Raw genomic sequence first — 24,336 nt, forward strand, 5'->3', positions numbered from 1 at the left:
ATGTATCTGGGCCCAGAAGCTGGCTGCTATGGTATCAATAACCTTTTTAGCTTATGACCTTGGGCCTGATTCTTTGTACTGGCACAAATTAAGTGGGTCAGAGGCTGGTCCTGACTCTCTGCTCCCCCTGTGCTGTTCTCTTTGGGGAGATATCCCCTGTGAAAGATGAGCAAGAAATATGCATTTGTTCTCTGACATGAGATTTGGGAGGCAGCCATCATAGAGGCTGAGTTTTACGGTATATTCATTTTAGTTCTCATAGAAGATGCATTTTGTTTTTTAAATTAAATACAGTCTGGCTAGTGGAGTCAGCCAACTCAGTGGATTAGTGGAAAAGCAGCAGAATCTCCCAAATCTAGTGATCAAGCCTGGTTACCTGTTTAGGCAAATAGCTCTTGAGTTGTCTGTATGAATGAGTTGCTGGAAGTTAGTGCCAGTTGGGGCCATCCTCACGATTTTGTGGTCATGCCTCTGAGATGAGCAACAAACTGGTAGAAAGTTCACAGAATGTCAGATCTCATCTAAGTTTAAATCCAGGTTTAGGTATGTTGCTTAATCCTGAGTCTCAGTTTATTTTTAAAAAGGGATAATGGGCCTGGCGCGGTGGCTCACACCTGTAATCCTAGCACTCTGGGAGGTCGAGGCGGGTGGATTGTTAGAGCTCAGGAGTTCGAGACCAGCCTGAGCAAGAGCGAGACACCGTCTCTGCTAAAAATAGAAAAAAATTATATGGACAGCTAAAATATATATAGAAAAATTAGCCGGGCATGGTGGCAAATACCTGTAGTCCCAGCTACTTGGGAGGCTGAGGCAGAAGGATCACTTGAGCCTAGGAGTTTGAGGTTGCTGTGAGCTAGGCTGACGCCAGGGCACTCTAGCCCAGGCACCAGAGTGAGACTCTGTCTCAAAAAAAAAAAGGGATAATGATATCAATCTTGTAGGTTTTTGTGAGTGATAAATTAGATCGCATATGTGGAGTACTTAGTGCAATGCCTGGCAGTGGGATCAGGCCCAATATTAAGGACGATCACGCATTTCAGAAAAGAGGCAGAGGGCATGAAATAGTTCTTCCATGTACGAAAGTACAAACCCTGGTGTGTGTCTGAGGAGTGTCCAAAAGTTGCTTGCTGCATTTTATGACTAAAGTGCTGAGTACAGTGGTGGCACTAAGAATTTCTCATGGGTCTGGAAAACATGATAATAATCTTGGAAAAGGAAAAACTCAATTGCACATTTCATTCCGTGATAACTTGAAATACTGCTTCACGTGTGACTAGCTTCAGTCTTTCTCCCCTACTCAATATCTAGGAATTGTCCAGTTACAGCTTTTTGTTTGGGGGGAAGAAAAAAAAGGATTAATCGCATCACTCTGACAATTTTTGTCAATCCCTGATGTCCCACATGGCTTCTATTTCCCTTTAATTCTTAGAAAAGTAAAGACAGCAATTCTAAAAATAGCCATCAATAAATCCATCCCACACAGATGGCCTTTTTTAGACAATAGAAAGAGGGTTCTGAACTGCACTTTTAAATACTGAGTTTTGCTAATTAGCTTGTGGCTTGTTACCGCACAGTGGATCAATTGATCTCCATGTCAGAGGCCCAAGGTGTCACCATGAGGGCTCTCAGACAATAGGTGAATCGGGTTCCATACAGTGCAATTGATTTCAGGTCGTGGCTCTTTGTGTCATTTTAGCTAATTTTAGATTCTGAGAAACCTGGCAGCAAGGGAGTGGAGGTTGATGATGGATGTGATATCCGGAACTAAAATAAAACAATTTTTTGTTCCTTTACACACAGCTATTTTGAACTGGAGAGCAGCGGCCTGAGGGATGAGATCCGCTATCACTATATACACAAGGGGAAGCCCAGGACAGAGGCGCTTCCGTACCGGATGGCAGACGGACGGTGGCACAAGGTTGCACTGTCCGTTAGCGCCTCTCATCTCCTGCTTCACGTCGACTGCAACAGGTATGTCTTTGTCTTTGATCTTTGGTGATTCTGACCTTGAAATCGAGCGGTGGGAAGGGGAAAAAAAATGAAATCCTCCAAGACGCGCTGAGAAACAAAAACCAAGGGACCCTAATTGTAATTTAACCTAGCAAATGGGCCATTAGGCGTGCTGAAATGACCAACTGTAATACGATAAGAAAACAGTTCATTAAGATGAAACTGTATCCTGTGATTAGGAACAAATGTACAAAAGGTTGATTACAGATTGGGGAATATTAAGTGCACCTCAGTGCGCTCCAGGCACTGGCTGAAATTCCATGGAGCTGTGATCACAGTTAACTGTGATATATTGTTGTTGAGTTCGTTCCACTTGGAAGCGAATAAGCTAGTCTACCTTAGAATGAATCTGAGAAGCCTGTGCTACTGAAGCGGCTAATTCTATTTCACTTCATCAAGTGCACTCTTTGTTTAAATATCTTTTCCAAATGGAGACTTCTTAAAGAGGCTGTTCTTTGAGTCTTTTGGAATTGATGGCATCCGATCTCTGCGGAGGAACGAGCCTCCCAGCTTGTCAGAGAATGGCAGGACTATTTGTGAGTTCCGGGGGGTTTCACAGGAGGTTGTGCATTGGAGTGGGAAGATGTTGTGCCCTCTGTCTGTCGCTGGAGGCAGGTTTCCTGACAACTGAAGGAGGAAGGAGACTGTTGGTCTCTATAGGATCATTTGTGGCCAGACAACTGGAGAATAGTGGTCAAGGGGAATGTTTTGGTCTCTCCAGAACCCACTGAAAGTCCTTATGGAGAGTGATCCGAGTCCAATTAGAGAATTTTTTGCATTCTGAGCAGTGCCCATGCTTTGTTGATTCTCATTAATGATGCCATTAAAGTTAAAATGACTTTTCAGCCATAGGGCTTGCTCCCTTGAGCCCAGGATAAAGAACAGGCATATTGGGGACAGCCCTCCTTCCAGAACCCATCAAGAGGGAGGGGTATTGCAAGGTCAGTAAGCTACAGACTGCATTTCAGACAAGGCAATACTTGAATGTGCTTGACATTCTGGCTCTGCAGACTCTTTTAGAAGAACACCTGGAGAGGCAAGGAACTAATGTCAAGCTCAAGGGGTAGGTCTGTCATCTTGAAGTAAATCTTAATGCATTTTGATGTGACCTATTTAAGGTGCTTTCTAGACTTCTGAAGAATTGTGGTTTAACCAGGTGTAATATGTATGTCTGGACAGAGTTTCCATAGAAACCACTGGCTCCTTTTCACCCTGCACATCTGGGCTGCGCTGCCTGGATAAAACCAGCCTTTAGCTGCTGTCTTCAGTTCCACCACCAAGAGCTCATTGGCTCCTTCAGTTCTCTGGAACTAAAGAATTCTCTAGATCTAAATAGCACTCCTGTTCCCTATGACCTGCCACCCTTATGCTGCCCAAATGGGATTGCAGAGAAAGAGCACTGCTTTTTCTCCTAAACCATGGCCCTAGAGAGGCTTCAAAGCCCTAGTTTAATAATTCTAAACTGAATAGTCCTGGAGACACTGCTGTTTTCTTGCCATGCAATTTTTTTTAATCTTTTTAAAATTTCAGAATATTACAGGGGTATAAACGTTTTGGTTACATGATTTGCTTTTGTACAGTTTGAGTTGAAGTTATGAGTGTGTCCATCACCCAGATAGTGTGCATTGTACCTGTTAGATGTGATTTTTGTTTCTTCCTTCCAAAAGTTTTACCCTCTGTTTCCTGACATTCTTCTCTTTGGAGAAGAGAAAGGGGAGAGGATCTTTCTTTGCTAAACTAGGGTTTCATGCCTTCACAAATTCTCTAATCCCTGTGAAGTACTCTCTTCTGCCATCCTCAGCCACTTGTTAGCTGTGTGATTTGGACAAGTTAATATCTCTGCATCTCATATTTCTCATTTATGAAATGGTGGCAGTGCTAATACATATTTATAAATGGGAATATTAAATGAGATAATCCATGTAAAGTGCTTAGGGTGGTGCTTGGCCTTTAGTACTCAATAAATGTTTGTAGTTGTTATTATTTACTCTGCACGTCAATGGTGTCTCTTGGACCCTACCTCCAAGCTTTCATCACTGTGTGTCCCCGTAAGAGAGCAGGAAGAGGACTGGAGCTCGGCAGCCACAGCATTCTTTAGAGTCAGTGCCATTTATAGACTGAGAGGATTCTAAATGTTCCTTCCCTTTTCTTAATATTTTTCACACTTTAGCTTATGGCATAACATGTCTTTTACATAAGATCTTGGAGGGAAATCTTATGAAGTTGTTGCCAGTTAATTATTCATGGACTCAAAACACAAGTAAGTTTTTCAGATAGGTCAGGGGGAAAAAGGGCCTGAAAGACTGGATCATAGCAAAGGTAAAATGTGGTTTTCATGTAGGAATAGTCTAGAAGCATGGTTCCCAGATCTGACAACACATAAGAATTGTCTGGGGAACTTATTAAAAATATGGATAACCTGGCCTCATCTCTGACCTACTGGATCGGATTCCCTGTATTTTAAACAAGCTCTTCATATAGATTCTATGCAGGTGGTCTAGGCTTGGTGCATGGACTGGCATTTTAAAACCACTGGTTTAGAAAGAGGGGAAGGAAGCTGGTGGAGAGGCTGAAATGCAACAAATGAATTAGAACTTGGAAGACCAATTATGTGGAGCAGGGCCTTGGTAAGGAGGAGAACAGACTAAGGAGAGGGTAGCGTCTAGTGCACAAAGCAAACTCATCTTCTTCACAAGTTTCTTCCCAGCCAGAACTAACCAACTCTAGAGTAGCAGAAGCTCTGTTCCATATATCAAGATGCTGGTCTACCTCTTCTTACCTAGGCCACCCTTACAGTGAATTTCACAAAAGCTGGCTTTTACCAGCCTTTGCATTTCATACCAACTTCAGATTTGTATTTTTTGATACTTCTTACCCTTAGAGTTATGCTGCTTTATTTTTTTCAACCCCTCACCCACCGGAATTCTGCTGATTCAATGATGAATGGAGATGATGATAGATAATGTTTGAGTGTTGACTGTGTTAGGCGCAGTGCTTAGTACTTTACATAGATTCACTCAGTCCATACTCACGCTGTTATTTTTCTTTTTTTAAGATGAGGGAACTGAGGTTTCATATTTGTCTGCAATTCTGCTGCTAATAAGCGGCAGCTCTAGGATTTATACCCAAGTCTGACTCATGAATACCTAGTTCTAACCATGAGGCCATTCAGCCCCACAGTGGAGACCACTGGCATTGGATTTGGGACATGAGGGAAGCCACAATTCATTGTGATCGGTTTGCTTCTTTCTAGTATTTCTCCCTTACGTGTCTTGTATCGTTGATCCTTGGAGTTGTTTGGAAAGATGTGGAATCTAATTAATGGAAGCCTGCACGCTGGCATGGGAGCACCTATGGCAGGCCAGGTAATGTGCTAGCCATAGTGTTCCTTAGGGCAACCATGTGGGGATAGTTTTGTTAGACCCATTTTACAGATTTGGAAATAGAAAGGCTCAGAGAAGATAAATAACTAGGTCTCAGTCATGTAATATAATAAGCCCAGAATCAAAACTTTGAGCTGGGATCTACCTCCCAAACCTCCTCCTCCTCCCACCTGCATAGTGTGCTAATGGCATGTGCTGCCCAAGACAACATCATAGCCACACCAGAGAGTCTTCCCAGGGGAGAGATACTCTAGATGGTTCAGAGACCATGAAAACATCTAAAATCAGGAAAAGAAGATTTCCCAGGCAATTCCATTGCTGTGAGGAACTTTAGTGTGGCAGGATTTTCCACTTTTGTTTTGTTTTTCAGGTCAGAATTGGGAAACAGAGCTTTTTCAGACCTAATTGCACAAATTGTCACAAGAAAAGCAACTGCTATTTTAGTCGGTGGTTTAACACTTTCTGCTTGCTACTGAGACTCACACTTTTCTCCCTGCTTCAGCTGTTTAGTTGGGCCGAGTTAGAAGCTCCCAATGTGGGGGCAGCAGATTACTTCCAGCTAGAAACATAAAAGGAACCATTCAGTTGGGAGGCCAGGCTGATTATCTCCATTGCCTTGGGTTTTTCTCTAGCTGCCTTTATATTAATAGTTGCCAACAAAGCCTGGAATGTGACTGAACTAACCTTCCTCAGAGTCTCCCTCTCCCTTCTCAGCTCACTTTGCAGCCCAGCCCAAGGACTCAAAGGACAGAATCCACCCATATCTGGGATTTGGTGCCTAAGCCATCTTTCCCATTCACCACCAAATGCATTTTATTTCCTCCTTTTTATTTGGTAACTTTTAATTCTCAATCAGCCCATCAAATTAAATTTATTGGGCACACTGTCTTTGCCAGGCTATGCAGGATGCAGGGACATAAAAGGGTCCTTGCCATCAGGAAGTTCATAGCTTATTCATTTAGTCATTTTAAATTCATTCTGAAACCACCAGGGCCCCCTGCAATGATTGGCCCTGGTCCCTGGATATCAGAGAAAGCCTGTACTCAGACAGGAGCCCTGTAAGCAGGCTGATTTGATAACTCATAATGGCAGCTGAACAGTGGAGAGAACTGAGAACAGTCCCTCCCTGCATCTTGGTCTGGAAGTGAGTGGAGCTGAGTTCCTTAGCAGCTAAGAGGTGGACCCAACAGTATTTTCCATTCAAATGGTACATTCATCCAGCCTTTGGCCAGCACTGTTTGCAATATGCAAGTATCCCCACCCTAAACCAATCTCCTTATGCCTCATTGCTGGACGAATTTAGCTCTTAGGCACAGTCTATCATATTTCACCAGAGCTCTGAACTCTCATCTTATTTGTTCAGACTGGGACAAGTGTGCATGGCACATACCCACACATCTGCAGCCTGATTGTTACCTTGACAGGGAGTTAACTCAGTGATTATAGTCTAAATAATAATCGTATGTAGATTTTACTATTTAACATGTGCTATTAGCCACAGAGCACATCCAATTTTAGTATACAACTGATCTCGAAAAGCATGCAGAATCAGAAACTAAACTTGCTATAAATCACTGAAGGAGTCAGTCAAGGTTTCTGTCTAATATTTCAGAGCAATTTCAGGATATGAGCATCTGTTTATATATGTAGATTTTTCATAATGAAATATGTTGATATGATATCTTCCTTCCAGAGAGCTCCTAAAATATTTACAAACATCATCTTATTAAACTTCACATTCTTTAAGGTAGTTAAGCCACATGTATAATCTACTACATTGGTTTTATACAAACATTTTTGCTACAGTATTCAGGGGGAAATTAAGAGATGACTATCAAAGGTCACAGCTTCCAAGAAAGGCTGAGACTTTCAATCTTCCGGTTCCCCACCTGATAGACTCTTCACTTCAGAAACAGATATGCATGCACACAACTCCTCATCAAAATTAAAATTGGAAGCTGGCACATGCTTCACGTCCAACTAACAAAGCAGCTCCAAATCCTCTGCCTAAAATGAGATGACAAGCAAATTAGGAAGATAGGACTTACCCATGTGTAAATTTAAGCAACAGCACAAGGCAAGAGTGCAAGAGTGGCTGTAAGGCAGTGGATGATGGATTGATTGCTGGATTCCTGGGAGAGACCATCAGATCTGGGAGATCCCAGGAGGAACAGCTCCTGGGGACTTGGAGAAGCCACTCAATTTCTTACCATCCTAGGCAAAAATGCACAACAGTTTCTGCAGCTTTCCAGTGTTGTCCCTATGTGATTTGATTCTGAACCAGTCATGTGAGTCGGGCTTGGAACAGTTTATCTTGTAGGCATCACAAAGCCAGTCATCGTCTGGTGAGAGAGGAGTGTGTATGGGTGAGTAGTATCAAGTTGGTAGTAGGGGAAGGCCTGCAGGGAGAAAGAAGGAAGTATGGAAAACGGAAGGAAAAGGAAGGAAGATCTTTCTTTCATGTTTCATATTCCAGGTATGTGAAGTCTGTGGTTTAACCTAGACCAAAATGAATTCTGGACCCTTGGCTTGGTTTTGCCATTCATAAAATGTGATTTTCATGTAAAGATACAGGAGTGTGAAATTGGGCAATTTGTATCTTAATTTTCTCATCCATTCATTCATTCATATGCCAGGAACTATGCTTGCATCTGTAAAATGGGAGTAATAATAACTATTCTACCATAAGGTTGTTTGTAGGAATGTAGCTAGAGGGTATATACCAAATCCTCTGAAAATTCCAAGCTACTGTATGAACATACAGCATCATTAAGTACTCCAGACATGTACCATCATATAAAGAAGATTTTAATGGATCATACTAGAAATGAGTAAAATTTAGTCACATTTTCACCTTTGTAAAAACAGTGGCTTATGTCCTCTGGATTCAGGACCTAGTGTGTAATGTGGATTTGTGGTACAACATAGGGTTTGAGGCCAATTGGCCCCCTCAAATTATTCTGATTTCCAGGTCCCGGGCAAGGTTCTCCAGTAGTTTGTCTTTTGGTTCTCTGGTCTGTAGTGCAGCACAGTGCTGTGTGATTTTTACACCAACAGAATCAGTTGAAAGTATGTAACTGAGGCAGAGTGGGGAAAGAAACACCCCCTCTAATAGGATAAGATTTTTCATTGATCCTGGCAGGGCCTCGAGAACATGGCATGACCTCTTTCCCTTTTTGTTCCTGTGAGAAGGGGGTTGTAGAAATTTACGCCCATGAACAAACTCATGAGAGAAAATTATTGCAACTTTTATGAAGGAATGCAGTTTTACTTTTACAAATGAGGTAACTCATTTGTTATAATTTTCTGGATCTTGTAAAGCCTACATGGAAGACCAAAATATTAATATATACTATTTGCTTTCTCTACTTTAAAAATCTGACTTTCTAGCACAAAAATGCTTTGGACTGAAAACTTGAGCTGAAAGCAATTGTTTAATTTGTATGAGCCTGGGCAAGTCTTTTACTGTCCCTGGGCTTTAGCTCCCTAAGCATATAATGAGGGGCTAGGGCTAGATGGCTTTTAAGTTTCCTCTCAACTCTGGACTTCTAGGCATTTCTTTCTGATTCTATCTCATCACAATGGTTATTTCAGGGTTTGCCTTTTTCCCTCCTTCAGCACCCTGAAGCAACACAGCTTGTCCTTGTTACAGTGTCACTTCTGTAGAGGACCATCAGGGGCTTGCAGTCATCTGAATTCACATGTGGGTTGACAGTGCAGCATGTTGCTGATGAGCAAAGACCAGAGGCTACTTCCCCGGGATACCAATCCTTTATTTTTTTTATCACTTGCCTCCTTTCTTGCTGGAGTATATGCTGAATATGCATTTTTGGATGCTAAATGATGTTGTTTTTTTGCTCTGTCCACGCTTTCTCTCTTCCAGAGTGTTCTGTCCCAGGTATGTGACAGTGGACATCCTGTATGGGGTGCAGGATGCCGTGGTCATGGAGGCCTTGAGGGCCTGGTGACATACAAGACAGAGCAGTGTACTGTAGCAAGCAGATGATGGGTAGTTGTGTGGTTGAAAACATAACACATCCTTTGAAGACTGAAGGAAAAAAGCCTTTGATGCTGCTAATTTAAGTAAGTGGAGAGAGATCAAATGTAAAGATTTAGGTGCTCAATGTAATGCATTCAAAGTTGTAGAGTCTTTGGCAAAAAGAGAGTGGCTGCTTAATTGCTAAGGCAGACTGGACATTACAGTGTTGGATATCTCATTCTGACTGAGCCCCCCCACCACCACTTCTATACACGCTGTGTACCCTGTGGGTTATTCATTTCAACCTTATTAGGTAGATTCCAAGTTTAACTTTGCCCTGTGTTCTATTGACATCAGTAGCAGACCTATTTCTAATTTTGTCTTTTCAAGAACCTTCAACTTTTCCTTTTTTCCCCTGGTGGGTTTAAATATGCCTTTGGTTAACCATAGCCTCAATGGCAGAAAGAGATAAGAGGTGAAAGGATTAATTGAAGTGGATGATGAGAGAGTGGCTTGCATTTTTCCCCATCAACCGGTACTCCTGGGCTTTCAAGTTTGCAAATAGAAAGGACTAAAAAAAATACAATAGAGTCTTTCCTTTATCTGGTGGTTTTTTGGCTACCAGAGGCCATCAGAAGGTTAACAAGAAGGCATTATTTTTTTTTTTTTGCATATATGAGGCCTGAGATGTATTAGAAAAGAGAGGACAATAAGACTTCATTTCCAACTCACAGTGGTTTCCTCAGATTTCATTTGCCTGCAGTCACATCTCATGCTGTCATTGTATTGCATGGACATGGGTCTATGTAGATTGAATGTGGGGAAAATAGGTTGCAAGGGAAATAAATATTTTCTTATAGGAAAAAATACTGGTGCTTACATCTTTGTTGTAATTTTCCTCTGTGCTTTTCATGGCTATGCATGGTTATTTTTTTAAAAACGCAAGCAAGGAGAGAAAATAAAAAGTTAAACCAGAACAGCACACATGATGGAACCCTATTTAAACAAATACAGAATTATATATTAATTGTCTGTGTTGCTTTTATGCTTCACTTGTTGCAAAGGAGCATTGAGGAATAAAAAGTGCATAAGCCATGAACACTATTTAATTGGAAAAAAATAAAGAATTCTAAACACTGCATTAGTTTTCCAGGTAGACCAGGGGTGCTGATGTTGTCATTGAAAAGAACTGATTTTCTGCATTACTGTTAACAAAATTCATCTATCTCCCTGGAAACTTTAATTAAACTAATGTTATAAATAATGGCAGCCAGAGCTGTTGGATGCACAAAGATGGATTTATAGCTGCACCTGTTCAGCTGTTCTTCTTTTAGGAGGTATGTTAGGGGTGAGGTGTGAGGATGAAGAGACTTGGAAGGAAAAGGTTTGTGTGCCCTCTTTTCCCTACGGTAACCCCCAAATTCAGTTGACTTTTGTCTCCCAGCTCATTCTTTTTAACTTCTTGCGTTTCTCCCAGCAGGGGTTCTAGAGCGCAGAGCCAGCTAGTTCATATGTCTGGACCCTCACCTGAGGGTTTTCTTGGCAATCAGAGTAGAGATAACTTCTCTTCTTTGTAAAGGACCTGTGCGATGCTGTCTCTAACTCTTCCTTAGGAATGTCATGTCACATCCCTACTCATTAGAGTCTATTAGTCTGAGGGAATCACTTTCCTGACAGCAAATTTCACACACATGAACTTACAGGATTCAAGTTGGGGCCCTCAGCTGGCTTCTTCGGCACACTTGGAATGCCTGTATTCCCCAGAATGGAATTTTATTTCCGCTGGAGGTAGATAGCCCCAGGCTGTGATTGACCCTGGTATATGAGGAAAGCAAAGCACTTGACTGACTTACTCTGCGCTTTTCCTAATACCTGCTTTCCAGTTCTGATACTGTCTTTGGCTGAAGTATAAGCAAGAGAGGGGCTGGGAGAATGCGGACTGGAGTTTCTTGAATTTGACATTTTAGCCTCAGAGGCCCAACACCTTGCTGGGGCAAACTCAGACTTTTTGCTCCATCATTACTGAGTTGAGGTTAGTGTTCTGTATTTCTCTAGAGATGACTCACACATGCACTTGATCTTCACTATAGCCCTGTGAGGAGGATGTTCTTGCATCTTATAGATGGGAGCTTTTGAGATGCTGAGAAAAGAAGTAACTTGGCCACAGGTACCCAGTAAATCAGTGGCAGGCAAGAGCCAGAGCCCAGCGGTCCTTCCTTGTTCCTTTTTTCAGGGATCTTATTCTCTGCAACTCTGTCCAACCCACTGCTCTACCTGTAGCCACTCAAAGCAGTCAAATAGCTTCCTCTAGGCTAGCACTCAAGGCTTGAATCATCATCATCATCATCTCCTCCTTTCTGTCCCCCTCCTCCTCTTCCGCTTTCTCATCGTAATGTGGCAAGACAGTATTTCTAACTTCTTATGGAAGAAGTACAAGGTATCCAATTTATAAACTGCAAAAAAAAACAACCAAATGCCAAGTTTTATGTATTACTTTCTGAGAGTAGGCATGCTGGCCACCTCACAAGGCCACTTCCCTGTTGGGCAGAAAAAATCTACCTTGTTATAGATTCTAACTGAGATTGCTGCTCAGTTGGTCTTTAGAAGGCTTATGTGCTGTTGGCTTTAGATTTAAAGACTGCCTCCTTCCTGGAATTTGAAGCGTTGATAGGTTCATGACTTCAATACCACAGAGAGAGTGGCCCATCATCCTTGCATGATTTGTATGCCTTGCATGTGCCTTGGTACTGATGTGTAATGGCCAAGGACATAATCTTACATCATGACTGACTGCAAATGAGCCATTTGGCCATTTCTTCAAATGTGGAATGGATGCGTTACACTGGTCTCCAGTGTTATGTATGTGGTTTTACACTGTTCCAATATAAATTTCCATATTCACTCTTTCAAGGTGACAGACTCTCTGTATTCTTTAAGGTGACTTTGCAATTGCAAGGTCTCATGAAAAACTACTGGCAGTGAAATAAAGGGGTGGGCAGCGGGGGACCCCCATTCAGAAGGGCATTTGTCGTTATTGCTTCTTTTATTGGTACCTAATTAGATATGTACTAGAGCCTGCAGGAACTAATAAGAGAGCACAGGAGGTAGGTGAGCACACTGAATTCTGAGTAATTTTCAGAGACAGCAATTTTTCATGGACATTAGGTTGATCCATAAGGACTTCACACTGCAAATCTGATCAACATATTCCCTACCCACTCCAACACACAATTAGCCTTGTTTAATGGCCCCTTAAAAGTTTTAGAATAAAGGTCACAATCCTTAATTTTGTATAGCGTAGTCCATGTTTCCTTCTTTAGTTTCATCGTGCACTGCTTTTTCCCTTTGTCTGACCTCAAGTTCTTTTAGTTCTTTAAAGGTATCATGTTCACTTAAGCCACAGGACCTCTGTACATGCTATTTCTAGAATGTCAAGTTCACTCCTACTACTCCTCAGTTTTCAGGGTAAAAGAAAAGAGGCCTCTTGTGTTTTACATTTTTACCATAAAATAGTGTTTGTTTTGCAGCTGGGTAGTTTTTGATCATTTGATTGATGTCTTCCTTTTTCATGGGCTGTAAGTACCCTATGAGCCTACCATTGTTTTACCAGTGCCTGTCAAGGATGCCACCTAATAGGCAGTGAGCAAATATTTGCAAATACCTGAATGAATCAATAAATGCTCTAGAAGTCTGGAGTTCTAGCTCCTGGCCTCTGATGCTAGCCTTCTAGATGGTTCCATCAATTAAGTCTTGTTCCTTGGCCTCAGTCTCCTTATCTGTGTAGATTAGGCATTACCTCTACCCAGTCTGCTTTCACAGGGTTATTGTGTGGATCAAATGAGAACCTGCATGTGAACATGTGTTTTGTAAATTCCAGTGTGCCTGGTACATATCAGGCACAAGGAAAGGCAAAGATGAAGTAATCCTAGCATTTCTGCTTTGAACTTTTGAGGACTGTTTTCTTCTTGAGGAAGGCAGTTAATTTATATAAGGCTTTTGGTGATTTACTGGTCTGATTCACAGCCCAAGGTGGACTGTGCCTTGCTCTCAAGTTGAATTTACATGTGCCCTGTGTTAGCGGGAGCACTGGCAGACATGCAGGAGAAGTTGATTTACAGGTAGAGTATGAACATAAACTGATCACAGGTGGGATTAAGGGACACGTGTCACCCCTGCTGGAGAGCAAACACAGTTGGGTACATGTGCTTTTCCTGTATGGTGGACATATCACCATCATAAAATTCTGTGGATCTGTTTCTTAAAACTGCATTTGAGGCCCACAGGAAGGGTCTCTCTCAAGCCTATTACAGTAAGCCCTTTGGGCAGGGTTTCATGAGCATCCCATGCTATTTTGGTACAGCCTTAGTGTGAAGCTTGATGGATGTGATTTCCTTTAATATTTTGAAATTATGAAAGGCACGTGCTATCTGAAACTACAATACTCATTGCCCTGCCCTTAATTGCATTTGCACAGAATGATCATTATTAACAGTTCTATTTCTGTTCTCCAGATTTTTTTGCATATGCGTACTTTTATTTTCAATAATTAGGTAGCATTTTATATATTGATATTGTTCTTCAACTTGTGTTTTCATTTAACAGAATATAAGCCTGGTATACTATTGATCTACGGAAGGAACATATTCAGGATGAATGAGGACCACTTTGTTTCTTGCAGAGTGTTCTGGGCAGCTCTGTCCCTGGGCAGCGTGTGGGGTGGTACTCACCCGCAAGCCTCTAGCCGCCTGCTTTGGCAGCTCTTGTCTGCCACGCACAGCAGTGACTAGAGAAACAGGGCAGGGAGCCAAGATCCCCTGCCCTTAGACCAGCATGTCCTGTCTCAGCTGTGTAGCTAGGTGAGATCATGGCAATTAGCCTGCAGTGAGATGGGAGTAACAAGATTGAAATGGGTATGTGATGAGGGTCAGGTGCTCTGAGCATGGGCATAACGCTAGATCTTATTTTGTGTAGCCGAAGTGGAGCTGGTGTTGTCCAGGCACAGGCTTCAGGTCAGCACAGTGAAAGACAGTGTAGTTTAGTGGTTAAGAGCATGAGCTATTGGAGCTGGACAGAACTGGGTTTCAGCCCTGGCTCTGCCACTAGTTGTGCACCCCTTGGCGAGTTACTTAACTTTTATAAGCCTCAATCATAAGATAGGGATAATATAATCTCTCTCATGAGATTGTGAGAATTAAATGCAACAATGCACATGGAGCAGATGGACACTCTTGGTTGCAAAGAACAGTGGCTTAAACTGTAAGGGTATATAGTATTCACTTAAACAGGAAGTTTAGATGAGGCAGTTCCTGGGATGAGTTGGTGGCTCCAAAATGACATCCAAGATAGAGGCTGTTTGCATCCTTCAGCCTCACCATCCTCAGCGTTCTCTAGACGCTTTCCCTTGGCAGATTAGCACCATCTCCGTTAAGTACATATTCAGTATAAGTCATCATGATGATGTGATGCCGGATCTGATTGTGATGATGATTCTTTCACATCTGAGTAGAGCACAAATGAACAGAAGGAAATATCCCATGAGATAATGCTAGTATCTGGTTAATCAGGAGTCATTTAAAGATTCTTTTAAATTAAAAAACTGACAGATAAAATTATATGTATTTATCATGTACAACATGATTGAAGTATATATACATTGTGGAATGGTTAAATCTAGCTGATTAATAAATGCATTACCTCGCAAATGTAGTGAGAACCCTTAACATGCACTCTCTCTCTAGTTTTGAAGAACACAGTGTATCTTCATTAATTACAGTCACCATGCTGTACTATAGATCCCTTGAACATATTCCTCCTATCTAACTTTAATTATATATCCTTTGACCAATATCCAACATATTCCTGTTACTTTTATACATGGCTGTTCCTGACATCAGGGCATCTTCAAAAGGCCCAAGGCTATGATCCAACAGGAGAAAGAATATAAATGGGTCTGAGAGGCCAGATTGGCTTGTGCCTCCAGAGGCCATCATCCCAATCAGCGGCAATCACTCTCATTAGGCCTTCACTTTGGGAAACCTGGCCTCTACCTGCTGCCAGTTGCTGCTGCCGTCTCCTGGGTCCCTGCCACACAGATGCCCCTTCCATGAAAAGGGCCGTGGCAGGCCCATCTGAGCCAGTGCCTGATTGCAGCTTTTATCCAGGTCTGACTTCCCACTTACTTTCATCTGCCAATGCTCCCAGCTCTTGCCTTCTTGGTTTGTCAACCCTGGCTTTTGATACCTACTTCTTTACCTGCTCAGCTTGACAACTTATTTGGATTCCTTCTCTGTTTACTGACCTCAGAACTTCACAGCTCCTACCAGCCCCACTCCACAGCATCCTCATGGGCAGCTAATCTTCCTGATCTTGACTCTTTGACCCACATTGATGTTATAATCTTCCTGCCATGCTTTAACTGCAAGTTGGATCCTGGACAGTTTTGGTGGGAATGCTGCTTCCCCTCCCTGGAGTTAGAGCCATGCTGCAGTGGAAATTGGTATTTGCAGATGAGTTTAAAACTTTGCTTCGGGTAATTCTGAAATCCAGATTCCAGAATCTGGAGAAGAAAATGAATACAATCTTTACAGAATCTGTGAAGCTGCTAAACACACAAATTATGTGGCTGAATCTTACTCTGAAGCTCATCCTTGCTAAGTGCTACATGAAAAGATGACAATATCTGCAAGATGAACAATCACTGGGATTAACCAAAATGTCATCTCCTTCAAAAGATAGGGTGTGGTTAGGTATCAGCTGCCGTCATCCCTCAAGCAGGAGGTGGGAAAAGCCTTGTAGTCTGAGCTGGGCATCTTCTATTTCCCTCCCTTCCCTCTGCTCTGTGTCCTTGCAGGCTGACCTGCATGGACTGCATCTGCTTCTTTGCTATCTGGATTCCTTTTGAATTTCATTAGCAGGAAGAACAGGCAGGAGGTTGGAGGATTGGAGGAAGGGTATCTATTCCCCATCTCCTTCTCTCTCTGGTCACCTCGGGTTGGCTGTATCCTTTGACTAAAGACCACAGACCCTATCACGTGGTTCTTTTTGGGTTCCTTTTATGTCCAGGAAGGTAAGAGCCCCCCCAGTATCCTTAGCTTTTTTCACAAATTGTGGGGTACCACACCATCCCTGGCAGTTTATGTACTCCCTGTCTATCCTGCTGTAAGCAGTTCCTTTAATGTATTATTCTCTTTCCAAATGAACAAATCTCAGTATACTGATGATTTCCCACCTGGACCCTGACTGTTACAGATCTGAAGTCAGAATCTCTGGATCACTCTCTGGCTTCACCACTTCCTATCTGTGTGTCCTTGGGTATGTTTCTTAACCCCTTCCAGTCCTGGGTTTCTCATCCGTAAAATAGGGGTGGCAATAATCCTTGCTTCTATGGGCCTCCCCAGGAAGAAACAAAGAGTGTGCAAATGTTATGCAAATGGCAACATACCCTATGCAAGGGGGAGCAGTTTTGCTTCTGTGACATGCAAGGAGTTTGAAGTGGGCGTTGGGGGAAGTGGAGGGCTTCGAGCTGGAGCATGCAGGTCTCCAGAGAAGGATATATCCTCACTCACCCCTTCAGTACAGTTAATGAGAAGCATATCTGACAGGAGGACGGGACCCGGCAGATTATCCTTCAAAGCCGGGCCCACAGGACCTCCTCACCCATTCACCTTAGCCTCCGGGTCCAACTCCTCTGGAATACAGATGAGAGCTCCTCCAATTACAGACAAATTATTTAGTGATCACATTAGCTTCTGCTAAGATAGATTCTGTGATAAGACCTTTGGAAAATACAGTTAGTGTTCAAAAAAAAAAAAAAAAAAAAAAAAAAGGAAATTGTTAAAATGGTGCTGAGAAACATAGATGAAAAGGTCCATCCTTGGGCTTTTGTTTTTCAGTATTCAAAGAGTGCAGTATTGGTAAGAGTAAATCCTGTTACTTGTGTCTGATGATCTGACACTTGTTGCTAAAAAGGAATGGCAGTGGTGTTTATATTGGAAACTGTTTTGGAAGGCCGTGTGCCTGCGTTTCGGGAGGGTATGGTCCCCGCTCTAGCAGATCAGTCTTTGTCACATCAGTCACCTCATCCTCTTTCATTGTCTTTGAAGGACTTATCACTGTGTGAAATTATCTTCATCATATACCTGTTTCCAATTTTATGATGCGTCTCCTTCTCCCCCACCTGTACCCCTCACCTCTGGTAAAGAAAGCCAGCTCCTTGAACTTGTTTTGTTTTAACGCTGTGTCCCTGGTACCTGGCCAAATGCCTGGCACAGAGTAGATACTCAACAATAGTTGGTGAATGAACAAGTGAATGAATTAATAAATGAGGGAAAGATTACTATGCATTGGTGGCTCTGTTGGGCACAAGAGAGAATTCTGGGCCTTTAAGGAGCTAACATGTCATATTCTTTCCATAACTTTGAAGCAATGGGCATAAACCCACAATTCCTGGACGTGCAACGCTCAGGGCCCTACCAGAAGCAAAGGCACAGGTTAACTGTTACAGGATTTGAAAATGGGAGAATCAGTTTCCAGTGGAAATGAGGGGAAGGTAGAATGAACGGTAGTTTAAGAGAAAGGCTGGGTGCATATTCAGATTCTCCACTTTTCAGTGGTTTCCTTTTGCCTTGAGTTACTTGGGCCATAGTTTTCTCATTTCTTAAAAAAAAAAAAGATAATATTTGCCCCTTTATCATAGGTTTAATTGAAGTAATACATTGAAAGCACATAGATTTATGTTTGGCACATAGTAAGCATTCAGTAAATGTTAGTAAATTATTGTTACCAGTAGTAGCAGTAGAAGAAAGAGGAGGAGAAGGAGGAGGAAAAGTTTATGCAACAAAATTCAGTGACTACTGATCAATGGATGAGAACACTTGGGTTCCAGCTTTCACTGTACTGCTCAATTCTGTGTGACCTTGGGCAAGAACTTCCCTTTTCTAGGCATCACTTGCAAAATGAGGAATTTGCACCTGATAGTCTCTGGGTACCCTCAAACTATGATGAGTTTGCATACAGTTGGGCTTGCAGGATGCAGAGTATTTGTGTATGAGACAGCATGGATAATACTGCATGTGGGTAATAACTTACCTCCTTATTTTCATTTTTTCCTGCTTATGCCATAGGTTATTTAATTAAGAGAAAATAATAGCACATCCCTTGTGATACTTCTACCCTAGTATCCACACACTTCGGATACAGAGGAAGTTCTCAAATGCCCATTGGTTACTTGGCTGACTGATTTGCTTGAGTGTTAGGGTTGGAAAGAGTCTTTCTCTTCTTCAGAAGAGAAGAAAAGGAAAAGGTGAAGGATAATTCCATTTTAACAATTTTGAAATTGTCAATGAGACATTTATTTTACCCTTACCTGTAATAAACATTAGGTAAAAAGAGGGAAATAGAGGGAAGGTGGAAGATAAAGTTGGAAAGGAATGAATGATATTTGTCAGGTTTCTACTGTATGTCAGGGGTTTACATGGAACATCCCATTTAACCTTCAGAACAACCCTGTGAGTTGTGACAGTGGATGTTTTTAAGGCAAATTCATTTCCATTTTGACCATGAAGTGCTAGGATTAGGATCAGGAAGGATTAACCTGTTTAAGGTCCCAGAAGCAGGAGGCTGGTTAGAGGTGGGATGGATCCCAGCCCTGCATGACATTCCCCTCCTCTGTGAGGGGACTGTCCCATACTGCCTCCTTGCTCCTCACACCCTCAACACCTCCCCTCTCCTCACACTCAGTTGATAACCTTGCCTCCTCCCTCACTCAGAAAAAAGAAACAATCAGAAAGAGTACCTTTCTGGCTTCCATCACCCCCTCCACTGCCCACCAGCTTCTGCATCATGGACTCTGCATCTCTCATTACTACAGATACTACCCATGCTCCTATTCAGGGCCACCCCCTTCCCTTGTCAGAGACTCTCCTGTGCAGAACATCCCTTCAACCACTTTCCCTCTCTCTCGCATTATCGGTTTTCCCCTGTGACAGAACCATCTCAAGCAGCGTATGTACATTCTACAAACCCATCAGATGTAAGTAAAAGCCTTCCCTCAATCCCATATTCTTCTCCAGCTAACACCCCCATTTCTCTGCTTATCTTTATAGTAAAGGTCCCCAGAAGATCTGGCAAACACTCTGCCTTCACTTCTTGCCTTCCCATTTTCTCTTGAATTCATCCTAGTCAGGTTTTGGTCCCTGTCATTGTACCCAAAGCAACTCTCATGAAGGTCACCAAAGACCTCATAATGTCCATTCCAAGGGTTAGTTTTCCAGCTTCATCTCAGTTGCATTTGACATAATTGGTCACTCCCCCCTTGAAAATTATTCTTCACTAGGTTACTGGCCCACCAGAAACTTGGAGTAATCTTTCACTCCTTACTTTTTTTTCACATGCTAAATATAATTACCAGTAAATTCTATTAATTTTATCTTTGTAATATATCAAGAATCTGACCACTTTTCATCACCTCTGTAGCTACCAGCCTGGTCCAGGCCATCACCATCTCTCACCTGTACTGTTGGAGTAGTCTGTGATAGCTTCCCTGATTCCACCTTTGCTATGCTCCTATTCTCAGTCTATTCTTAACCCTTCAGCCAGAGTAATATATTTAAATTGCTTAAAACTCCCCGAAGCTTCCTACCTCACTTAAAGTAAAATATTGAGCCACAGGATGGCCCCTGAATCTAAGGTAATCTAGCCCCCTTTGGTGTTCTCTCAATTTCATCTCTCGCCACTCTCTTTCCTGCTGCTTCTGCTCCAGCCACACCTGGTTCCTTGAACCTGATGTTCCTTGAACATTCCCCACACACTCTTGCCTTAGGTCCTTGCATTTGCTGTTTGTTCTGCCTGTGATCCTTTTCTCTTAGATATTCTCATGACTTGCTTCCTTTCTTCCATGAAATCTCCATTCAAATGCCATCTTGTCCGTGAAACTAAGGTAGAGACTCTCCTACTACATGGCTCTCCAACCCCCTTACTCTGCTTTATTTTTTTCTTTGCATCTTCTACTTCCTGTATTTATTTGCTTATTATGTATTTTTGCATCCCATAGTTTCTACCTCCCATCAAGAGGGCAGAGATTCTTCAGAATTTAGGAGAGTGCCTAAACCATAGTAGATAATCAATGAATAAATATCTGTTGAAGGAAAGAACAAATGACTGTGCTACATTGCTTCTTTTGTATCTTATATTACTCATAATTGAGCACTTTGAATTATATGCGCTGTTGGTACCAAACCAAACCAGACCAAATCAAAACAAAAAATGAAGCAGACGGCCTTGATTTTCTGAGAGTTACCAAAGGTCTAAGCAGTGGGGTCTCTTGTGCAGCTGGCTTGCAGGGCCGGAAGAATAACGTGTGAAGTTGTTTCATAGTAGGCATTTGACAGGGATATCTGCTGGCCTGGGTGGAAGTGCTGCTGGCCTTCCTCCTTGTTTGGGACTTGGCCAGCGATATAGATTTTGTCAGGTGAAGCAAGTGGGTTGGAGTCAAAGGTATAGTTGAAGAAGAATCATCCTTTGAGCAGCTACTACAAGCCAGGCCTCATGATTTACAAATATTATTTTATTTCAATATCACATAAAACCTAGGAGGGCATCTATCACTTCCTCATTTTACAAAGAAGTTAATGACCATGTCAACCTCTCTTTGCTCAGAGGAGTTAGAACTGGACATTGTTGCACTGAAATCTCATTGATGGGGAGGAACGGGTGAGGCATAAGAAAGTAGCTATAGGTTTCTCTTCACATCTTATGTCCTAACACACAGAGACATGCCCAGAATATTTAAGTGAGGATCTAGATATTTACTAAGTCTTTCAAAACATTTGCAAAGCCTTTTTTTTTTTTTGAGCCAGCATAATGCTATGAGGGATAAGGAAGTAAATATACATTATATCTTCTAAGAAGCTCCTGGTCTTATTTGGAACATAAAATCAACATGCTGACTAGTAGACTGTAATACACAATACTGTCTGCCATACGTCACCTGTATTTTAAGTGCTATTGCAATTGAGAAGGTAGAGAAATCTATTCCATTTTTTAGTTCATCATTTATTTGAGTGTATTTTATGTGTATTTTAAGAGATGATGATGATATTAAGTACTATACAATGAGTACTGCTCTATGCGCTTTAAGTGTGTCCTCTCTCAAGTCTCACAAGAACCATATAAGGTAGGTCCTGTTATTATCCACAGTTTACAGATGAGAAACTAGAAAAAATGGTGAAATAACTTCATTTGCTCAGGGTTATTATTGCTAGTAGGTGACAGAGCCATGATATAAAGCCAGCCAATCTGGTTAAGAGTAAAGTCCTAATCACCTATACTAAAGAAAAGGTCCAAGTACTTAAGGAGCCCAGGATATTGTTGGGAGACAGGAAGGCAAATAAATGATTCCTGTACCAGTGTGGTAGGTGCTACCGTAGTGTGGTAAGGATGCTATAAAAATACAGAGGTTGTGCTATCAACCTAGCTTGGGGATTCATCAGGGAGGATAAAGGAAAGTTTCCCTCATGTCTGGATTGCTCTAGCAAAATGTATACATTTTTCAGACGTAAACATTTTTCAGATGTTTGCCTACATCTGAATCTTTCCACATTATTTCCAAAACACTTACAGATCAACAAGAAGAACAAATAAAAGTCTACATACCCACATTTTCAGCATAACTGGAGGCAGAGAGTACTGTAAACTTTAATGTACCTGAAAATGAAATTTTATGAAATGAATATAAAAGAGCAGAAACATGTATACAAAACTACTATAAAAAGAAAATGAGAAAATATTTTAGCTGATACAAATTCTTTAAAAAAATAAAATCCAAAGTAGAAAAAACTGTGAAACAATACTCCAACCTGAATTAAATACCATTTAACAAAACTTTAGAGATAGGAAAACCTATGCTTAATTGGAAATTAAGAAACTCAAAGCAGGAGTGTACAAAAAACAGGAATATGTAAAGCACAAGTTGATTGAATACGGAAAAGAAATTAAAAATAAAGATAAAATCATTTTAGGAATGAAGAATAAATTACTAAAACCTCAAAGGAGAACACATTCAACTGAAAGAATTGTAGTGCACTGAAAAAAGGCATTAAAATAGACAAGAGAATGAATACAAAATGAAGACAAAAAGAATCAGAAAGAAAATGATCAATAAAGAAAATAGGTAAAGATGGTCCAAAATCCATATAATGGAAGTCCCTGAGGAAGAAAAATGAAATAATTGAGCAGAACTGATATTTAAAATTATAGTGCAAGAGAGCCAAAACAATCTGAAAAAGAAAAACAAATTTGGAGGGCTCATACTTCCCAATTTCAAAATTTATTACAAAGTTATAATAATCAAAACAATATGATACTGGTATAAGGATAGACATATAGAACAACAGAATAGAATAGAGAACCCAGAAACAAACCTTTACATATATAGTCCATTTACTGTATTGTCTTTTTATATATATATTTTTTATTTCAGCATATTGTGAGGGTACAAATGTTTATGTTACATATATTGCCTTTGTCTCACCTGAGTCAGAGCTTCAAGAGTGTCCATCCTCCAGATGGTGCGCACTGCACCCATTAGGTGTGAATATACCTATCCCCTCCTTCCCCGCCACCTGCCCGACACCTGATGAATGTTATTACTATATGTACACATAAGTGTTGATCAGTTAATACCAATTTGATGGTGAGTACATGTGGTGCTTGTTTTTCCATTCTTTTGATGCAGCACAATTCACAATTGCAAAGATACGGAAACAACCCAAATGCTCATCAATACTTGAGTGGATTAATAAAATGTGGTATATGTATACCATAGAGTTCTACTCAGCCACAAAAACAATAGTGACCTATCACCTATTGTATTATCCTGGATAGAGCTGGAGCCCATTCTACTAAGTGAAGTATAAAAAGAATGGAAAAACATTGACTGTATTTTCAAGAAGGATGTCAATACTGTTTGATGGGCAAAGGACAGTCTTTTCAACAGAGGGTGCTGGCAAACTGGATATCCACTTGCAAAAGAATAAAGTTGGACTTTTATCTTATACCATATACAAGAATTAACTCAAAACAAATCAACATATGAGCCAAAAGCTCTTCAATGTGACACCAAAAGCACAGGGAATAAAAGAAAAAATAGATAAATTGGGCTTCATAAAAATTAAACACTTTTATGAATTAAAAAGACACTATCCAAGAGGATAAAAAGACAACTCACAAAATGAGAGAAAATATTTGCAAACTATATAAGGGATTAATATCTAAAATGTATAAAGAACTCATACAACTCAATAACAAACAACCCAATTCAAAAATAGGCAAAGGACTTGCATAGATATTTCTCCAAACAATAAATACAAGTGGCCAATAAGAACCTGAAAAGATGCTGAACATCTTTAGTCAAAAAGAAAATGCTAATCAAAATCACAATGAGATACCTGTTCACACCCACTAGGATGTTTATAATTAAAAAAAATGGAGAAATAATGATTTCTTTTGTGAAGATGTGGAAAAAATTAGATTCCTGTATTACTAGTGGGAATGTAAATGGTACAACTACTGTGAAAAACAGTTTATTGGTTCTTCAAAAAGCTAAACATAAATTACCACATGACCCAGAAATTCTACTACCAGGTATATACTGAAAGAAATTGAAAGCAGACACTTGGACAGATACTTGCATGCCAGTGTTCATTGCAGCACTGTTCACAGCAGCCAAAAGTGGAATCAACTCAAATGTACATCCATGATGCATAGATAAACAATATGTGTTATATGCATACAATGGAACATTATTCAGCAATAAAGAGGAATGAAGTTCTGATACATGTTACAACATGGATGAGCCTGGAAAACATTATGCTAAGTGAAAAAAGCCAGCACAAAAGGACGAATATTGTATGATTTTACTCACATGAAGTATCTAGAGTAGGCAAATTCATAGAGACAGAAAGTAAA

The 24,336-nt window shown here is 41.0% G+C and overlaps 1 protein-coding gene across 3 annotated transcripts in view; it reads left to right on the forward strand.

The window, feature by feature from the left end:
• Positions 1-24,336, forward strand: part of NELL1 (neural EGFL like 1) — a 714,969-nt gene that overhangs the window by 113,313 nt on the left and 577,320 nt on the right. For 2 of the 3 annotated variants that reach the window (XM_045557684.1, XM_045557685.1), the window contains exon 4: positions 1,801-1,971. The exons of the other annotated variant lie outside the window; for it this stretch is intronic. In XM_045557684.1, coding sequence (XP_045413640.1) covers positions 1,801-1,971 — 171 coding nt within the window. The remainder of the gene's footprint in view (positions 1-1,800; positions 1,972-24,336) is intronic. 3 annotated transcript variants of the gene reach the window in all.

This window comes from Lemur catta, chromosome 7 (genome assembly GCF_020740605.2).
Source record: "Lemur catta isolate mLemCat1 chromosome 7, mLemCat1.pri, whole genome shotgun sequence".
Classification (NCBI taxonomy): domain Eukaryota; kingdom Metazoa; phylum Chordata; class Mammalia; order Primates; family Lemuridae; genus Lemur; species Lemur catta.